Source organism: Lactuca virosa, chromosome 4, assembly GCF_052849685.1.
Source record: "Lactuca virosa cultivar CGN04683 chromosome 4, Lactuca_virosa_CGN04683_v6, whole genome shotgun sequence".
NCBI lineage: Eukaryota > Viridiplantae > Streptophyta > Magnoliopsida > Asterales > Asteraceae > Lactuca > Lactuca virosa.
In genome coordinates, this window is record NC_136429.1 from 158,377,220 (window position 1) to 158,385,504 (window position 8,285).

Below are 8,285 nucleotides of genomic sequence, written 5' to 3' on the forward strand. Positions count from 1 at the left end.
TTTTAAACCCGTGTAGTAAACGGGTCTCACACCTAGTGTGTGTGTATATATATATATATATATATATATATATATATATATATATATATATATATATAATCGTGTTGTGGACCTTCATGTATACATATCATGGTGGTTCGTTGCTATCATGGTTAGTTACCACCATCGTGCACACCATCATGTGTGCATCGTGGTGGTTGTGGCGTGGTTGATTCTGGTCATGACCACGAAGAAGGATGATCAATGGAAGAGGAGATCTAGCGGAAACATTCAATATCTTCGAGAATATCTAGCGGAGCATCTATACCAAATTAGGATAAACGGCGACAAGTAAATTTGTCTTTGAACTAATTATAATTTTTTATGACAATTTTATTTTTTATTTATGTAATTTTAGAATTATTTGAATGTTCAAACAATTTTTTTTCTATGTTTGTTTTTATTTTATTTGCTTAATTTCTGTTTTTTTTATTTATTTTATTTTATTTTATTTTTATAAATTTATGTAGCGTAATATTTTTAGTTTGCTTAAAAGTCTAGCATTTTTATTACATTTTTAATTATTTTTAATTTAAACATGTGATGTATAGGAATGGATATATCAAATTTATGTACTGTTTATGTGGTTGTTGTAGTGGTGAAATGACCTAAGAATTCAAAGAGCGATTGAAGGACAGAGCCAAAAGCAAGATGATACTCGAACAAATTCAAACAATTATAACAAAAAAAAAAAAAAAAACTACGAAATCAAAACTAAACCAATGATCTCATGGAGTTTTCTCTACTCATGCTATCCTGAAAAATACAGCTTGCCATTGAAACATCTTTCTTCGAATGCGAACATGGCAGCAATGTCATCTTGTTCAAGTCCCAGCACTCATTACTCCTTATCGGTCGATCTTCGTACACCCATTTCTCCTCCTTTACCGGCATCCCATCAATCACCCCGCCGCGGTTGTCAGCGTTTGAAATGGAAGCTTGCTTCCATTTGCACCATATGCGAAGCATCAGATAAAGCAGATACAAGCATATCAAGGTTGCCGTGAAAACAATGGCCACTACGATTCCAGCAGCTGCGGTATTCGAGAGCTGCTTTTTCTGCTGTCGCTTTGATTCCGCGCATGAAATTAGTGGTGGGCCGCACAGGTTGTCGTTGGCCATGAAAGAACTTGATGGGAATCTTGAAAAAGTTGATGGAATATCTCCTTGAAGGTGATTGTTCGAGAGATTAAGGGCATGGAGGCTGGTTAATCTTCCTAGAGATTCCGGAACTTGTCCATGCAGTTTATTGAATGACAAATTCAACCTTTCTAACTTCACAAGATTCGCAAGAGAAACTGGGATTTCACCCATGAGAAGATTATTGCTCAAATCCAGAATCACTTGTAGTTCAGTCAGAGTGCCAAGCTCAGGTGGTATAGAACCTGAGAACGAATTCTCCGATAGTCTAAGCTCGAACAGTTTCTTACACTCACCAAGTGTTCGAGGAATTTCCCCAGAGAGATTGTTTCTTTGAAGCTTTAGAACATTTAAACCAGTTAGATTCCCAATCTCTTCTGGTATCCCACCGGAAAGCCTGTTCTGGTCGACCGAAAGCTTGAGTAATCTTGAACACATTCCCACTTCTTTCGGTAATGTTCCATTGAAATCGTTGCTTGAAAGATCCAGCTCTCCAAGTTCTTCAAACGTTCCTAACCATGGTGGAACCAAACCCGTAAGTTGGTTGTTGCTGACAAGAAAATGGCTGATCTTTTTACAGTTTGAAAGCTCCGGTGGTATCTCTCCTGTGAAACTATTAGATGAAAGATCAAGAAAGTTCAAGTCGCTAAGTTGACCAAACTCCATAGGAATTGTACCATTTAGAAGATTATGAGCAAGTCGTATTCGGGTAAGATTCTTTGACCTCGCTAATTCAGAAGGAATAAAACCGGAAAAACTGTTATTAGTCAAATCGAACAACAACAACAAATCGGACCCCACAAGAGGCGAAATCGAACCCGAGAATCGATTGTGAGAAATATTAACAATGGTGAGATTTTTCAAGAGAGAGATTGTTTCAGGAAGAGGACCTTCGAAAGAATTATTATAAAGACTAAGAAGCGAAAGCTCTGAAAGATACCCAAATGTGTTTGAAAGTGATCCTGAAAGCTTGTTATCACCCAACGATAAAGTTTGAAGCTTTCTGCAATAACCCAAACTTAATGGAACCCGACCCCATAAATCATTTTGCCTCAACTGAAGAAAAACAAGATTCTTGAGCTTCCCAATTGTACCCGGAATCTGACCCGTGAAATGATTCCCGAAAAAATCAATTTCACTTAACATCGAGCAATTCGTTAACTCGATTGGAATGTTTCCGGACATCTGATTATCGTAAAGATACAATACACTCAACTTCTGTAACTTTCCTATTTCAATCGGGATTTCACCTGTAATCATGTTCCCAAACAGATAAAGATTCACCAAATTACTCAAGTTTCCGATTTCATGAGGTAAACTACCGGAAAAACTATTATTGTTGAGTAAAAGATCAGTGAGATTCTTTAGATTCTCCACCTCAGATGGTATTTCGTTTCCGAAGTTATTACCAGAAATGTCCAGCACTTCCAATGAAGAACAGTTCAGCAACGGAAAAGGGAAGTCGCCGGAGAGACGGTTCCCGGAGATAAACACATGGCGCAAATTCGATTCCCTGGAGCAAAGTTTATCCGGGAACCCACCGGTGAACGAATTGCTCGACAAAACTAAAGCTTCGAGGTTACCATTTTCAAAATCGAAACGGGTAATGTTTCCTGAAAGATTGTTACTTGAAAGATCAAGATTCTGGAGCTCCGGCAGCCGGAGTATCTCCGGTGGGATTTCACCGGTCAACCGGTTTCCATGAAAGTTCAAGTATTTCAACGTGGAAAGGTTAGATAAATCCGGAATGGAGCCCGAGAGGGTGTTGTTTGCTAAATTCAAGATTTTGAGGGACCGAAGTTGTCCAATTGAAGAAGTAATTCCACCTTCAAGCTTGTTGTTCGATGCTGCAAAATCTTCGAGTTCTTGACACCCATTGATCTCTTCCGGAATCTTTCCACCAAGATTATTCGTCTGTAATTGGAGGGATTTTAAATGCTTCAAATTCCCGATTTGTGAAGGAATGCTTCCATTAAATTGACAATAAGCAAGACCTAATACTCTTAACTCACTTAGCTCCCCAATACTTTTTATAATTTCTCCTGTTAACAAATTATCTCCTATTCGAAGAACTTGAAGCTTCTTCAAGAGATTGAATTCATTAGGAATGTAACCAGAAAGATAATTTGAGAACAGAAGTAGTTCTTGAAGATCTTGAAGCTCACTAAGCTCTCGAGGGATTAACCCTGTGAGTGAATTCACGGAAAGATCGAGTTTTTGAAGTGAAAAAAGTCGGGAAAAATCGGGAGAGATTGTTCCCGAGAGTCCCGAGTTTGAAAGATTTATACCCACAACACGTGTTTGATCTTGTGAACATTTCACTCCATTCCATGTGCATATATTCGATGATGAATTCCAGTTGCTGAAAACTCCCATTGGATCGATGAATTGTGATTGAATTTTGAGAAGCCAGAATGAATCATTTGAAGAAGCTTTTGTGAGTGAAAGTTGTAGGAACACAAACAGAAAGATTAATGTATTGGTAGTGGTAGTGGTAATGGTAACGCCACCCATTTGAGAAAAGATTGGATTGATTGTAATTGGATGATTAAAGTGAAAAGATGAAAATCATGTTTGTGTTCATGAAAAGGTGATGAATATTGGTGAATTTGAGATGAAGAAGATGAATAGAAGTGGTAATTAATGGGTTCAGAAAGACAAATCGATATGGGACAGATCAGTCATCAGTGTTGATGTTAACAAAGTTGATGATGATTGTGCATGAAAAGTGAGAGCACCTTTTAACTTCAAAACTTTATATAAGCTTCTTTTATTAATTTAATCACTTTAAAAACATTTTTATACTATTATCGGGTTAATCATAGTCAACTTAAGGACTATATATAATATGTAGTAATGACAAAAATATATCTTTAATTATTCATATGATGTCATGATTTGAAAATATACCATAAGTTTTCTGATTTTTACTGAAACAAACGTAACGATTAATCAACAGTGATGTTCTTGAGTATATATATATATATATATATATATATATATATATATATATATATATATATATATATATATATATATATAGTCAAAGTTATTTACAAAATATGTTAGTGGTTAATTAAATTTTCAACATCTTTTAATCGTTTTAAAGACATGGAATGTTACTATGAGCGGAGAAGATAAGATGGTGATGGTTGAGAAGGAAAAAATAAAATTGGGGGAGACATACCCACTTGCTCTTTGATGGATGTATTGGTCCCTTTTCAAGTTGAAATACAAATATTATTTTAATTCATACCAATGAGATTAAATATATGGATAATTACAAAAATATCATATGGGAAGAGTTTATTTAACAAATTGATTATCTTTTAATATCTATCATATAAAGATATAATGATCACTTATTTTAGCGTAGTAAGTGGTGATGACTGCAAACAAAAAATGAGATAAAATATATAATTGTATGGGTTGGTTTGAACTGAAATATTTTGTATTAAACTTTTTATTATTTTAAAATTAATTAATATTAGTTATGATTAAAAAAAAACCTACGTTATTATGATAATAATAATCTTTAAATATAACAGTATAAAAGATTGTTCGCATTATAAAAATACACTTCACACCATTAATATCTATTTATAACCTGTGTGGTTTATTAATTATTCTATTTATTTATCTAATTTTTTATTTTAGTTATTTGATTTTTCAAATAATAATAAATCTCCATTACATGATCGTAATTAACACATCTATTTAGGATTAGATTGGGTTTGTTGACTTTCATAAGACATTGGTACGAACCCATTTTCTATTCATAGCAACATTTGTATTATTTAATGGGTATCATTGTATTATAAGATTAAGATCACAAAGACTTATCGAGCTTCTTTTTGGGTCCTATGATGTATCAAGGGGACGATCATAGTGTAAAACCATACATTAGTTTGGGAGAATAAAAGGTTAATCTTATCTACAAGATTAAACTTTAAAGTATAAAGATACTTGAGCTCATTATTAGTTTTAAAATGATGATTAATTTATCAAAGTTAATGTTGCTTGAACGACACAAAATGGTAGATGGGACAACTAGTCAGGATGTTCGGGATTAGTTCCTTAACATTTTTTCCACTCGAATCTCAAATCACTCCATCTAATCCTCACCTAATACTAATTAATCAACAACAAAAAAAAAACGTTAAATTGAGAAACAACCACATGGGAATTTAGACTCATTTGAAATGTCTCTTAATCAGTTAATCATCGACTATATATGGTCTTTTCAAAGTCAAAAGTCGTGTTTTATGAGTTGCACATAGTGTATTCATAGTTGTACCTTATGCTATTTTAGAGAGTATATTGAAGAAAGATTCATTGATGGGATTGGAACCAAAACGAGAAAGGACAAAGACATTTGGTTGATATGTGTTACAAGGCTTCTTTGTCAATTTGTGTGTCTAGTGGGTAGCTAGCTAGCAAGCTTTATGTCTTTCAATATCACCTTTCCTTAGTGTTTGTGTAATAAAAGAAGATGCAACCACTTTGGACTTATATCCCATGAAGTTTTGTCCCATCAAAAACCCCATTTATGCATACCATATATGCTTTCTTGGTGGACCATATATCTATCGCCCATAAGTGCTTTTGTACCCATCTCTTAATCTTGTTCTACATGGCAATTTTGATCATTTCAATATCGGAAAAAAGGTTTAAACTTTATCATACTCATAACTTTTTATTTTCTTGCTCTATTCGTTTGTCACAATCACTTAACAAGATAAGGGAGTCCCTCGTTTTTCGACGCGCTTAGTCTCTTTTCCAACCTAACCATGGAGAATTTTCTTTCCATAAAAGAAGTAGAGTAGAAACAAAGAGAATGACAACAAAAGGTGATACCTAATATGAAGACATGGAATGAAATTAGAGGATGGTCGCATTATAGTAATAAAGCCCAAATAAAAACAAAGAAAGAACGAAAATAAATATAGTCGACAAGGCATAAAATCCAAGGTAGAAGGTAGTACGTTAATGGGTGTTAATAATTGTAATCATATATTAATGATTTAGAGGGGAAAAGGAAGTGATAAAAGATATTCCTTTTGGTTTATTGCATGATTCTTTAAGTTCCATGGGGGAAAGTCAATGAGCAAAGGGGATAAACAAAAGTTTTGATGGTCCATTGGCTTGAAGATCAAGTAGATTCCAAGAGTAGTTATTGACTAAATTCCTTTTATTATTTAATGGCAACAATAATTTTCAGTTTTAGTCTAATATATTATTATAATAATTATTAAAAGATAATTCTGATTTAAGAAACACAATATTTAGAATTTTAGATTGATCACTACTAATAAAAAAAAATAACATGAGGTTGATGATCAATTTGAGATAAATCCATTTTCGGTATGTTTTGTAATATTATGTTTAGGGTGTACAAAAATTAAATCGAAATTCATAAAACAAAGAAACCAAAAATCAAACTAAAAATCTAAATCGAATAATCTTTGATTTTCAAAAACTAATTTTTTGACAAATAGGTTTGGTTTTATACGAAAAAACCGAACCAAACCAAATATATAGAATAAATTTGGTCTATTTAATATTATCTTATAACCAAATAATGTTATCTAAATATTCAATTATTTATCATTTAAGTAGCTCATTCTATATTCGTTTTTAGCATTTGATAATTCCATCGTGTAAGTTTCATTTATAATACATGTAAATGTAAATGTGACTTGAAAATTAAGATACGTATAATATTAATCGAAATATATTAAATATTAGAGAAGTTATTTATACACACTAATTTTTCTCCAAACACAATAATTTTTTCTTTTCTAAAATTATACTATATAATATTTTAAAACTTAAACAATTCAAGACAACAAGAAAGCAAGAAAAGGATAGCGATTGATTTGGGAGCGTTACGGGGGAGGAAGATCGAAAGGTAACCTATGAGATCGGGGAGTTATGCTTTTTCTCCCGCCTCAGCTTCGCGGATGGGAGGAGAGCGAGAGCTGAGCCCGCACGCGACTATTATGTATAGATCGGCTCTTTAAATATTATCGTATGTCTTTATATATGTTTATTCCAGATAGGGATGACAACTTTCGACAAAACTCGTAACCCGATACTGACCCAACCCGAAAATAAACGGGTTTTGATTGAGATTTTTGACCATCCAACCCGTTTATTTCATTGGTTGGGTTGGTTATCTGTTTGGGTTTGCGGGTCACCACAGCAACCCGTATGTATGTATGTATATATATATATATATATATATATATATATATATATATATATATATATATATATATACACACACACTACATTTAAAAAAAATAGATACATTTAATTATTAATGAAATCTGATTTCCTTCTGTATTCGTAATATTTTGTATCATTGTATTCATTTTGTATTTTATGTAACTAGTTTTTTGTGGTGCCTTAATCAAAAAAGAAAACACATATATTGTCATTTTTTAAATACTTACGAGTCACGAATGAATAATTTGAATTAATATTTAATAATTTTGGTTTTTTCGTATTAACTAAAATTTTGTATTAATTTTTTTTTCTATTCCTTATGCAGTTGATTTGAATATAGTTGTTGACAACCTAACTCAAAATGTAATGAATTTGAACATCAACAAAGACAATATGGAGGCTATAAATTCCAACATATTTTAACTTGTCATTTGGTGAATTCTTTTTAGTACAAATAGTAGAAGACATAAAATTATTTATGTAGCTTTCAAAAGATCATAAATTTAATTTTACATATTGTTTCTATTTGAAGGTCATCATGAAGAAGTCGGTGTTGGAGGAAAAAATGGGAATTCTGGCATGAATGAATTATCGAATTGGTTTTTAGATATTTTTGAACAATTGCACTTTGTATGAATGTTTTCATTTTTCAATTTTATTTGGATGGTAATGACTTAATGATTTTATGTTGAAAACTACTTTTTTTAATGACTTTAATCATTTTATGACTTTATGTTGAAAAACCTTATTTTTTGAATATGTGTTGTTTATTTATTAAACCGGTTATGTTGGTTGGGTTCGACCCACTAACCTGCGAACCTATATATTTAAACGGTTATATGAGTTGGGTTGGGTTGATGTTTCCAACCCGTCAA

General features: G+C 32.4%; 1 protein-coding gene across 1 annotated transcript; it reads right to left on the reverse strand.

Moving 5' to 3' along the window:
• Nucleotides 1-666: 666 nt before the first annotated feature.
• LOC145107618 (uncharacterized) lies at nucleotides 667-3,915 on the reverse strand. Its single transcript, XM_079044552.1, has one exon. The coding sequence runs from the start codon at nucleotides 3,691-3,693 to the stop codon at nucleotides 754-756; it is 2,940 nt and encodes a 979-aa protein (XP_078900678.1). The 5' UTR covers nucleotides 3,694-3,915; the 3' UTR covers nucleotides 667-753.
• Nucleotides 3,916-8,285: the final 4,370 nt, after the last annotated feature.

Coding starts and splice junctions, on each gene's coding strand:
- LOC145107618 (XM_079044552.1), bottom strand. CDS start 3,693: ATGGGTGGCGTTACCATTACCACTACCACTACCAATACATTAATCTTT.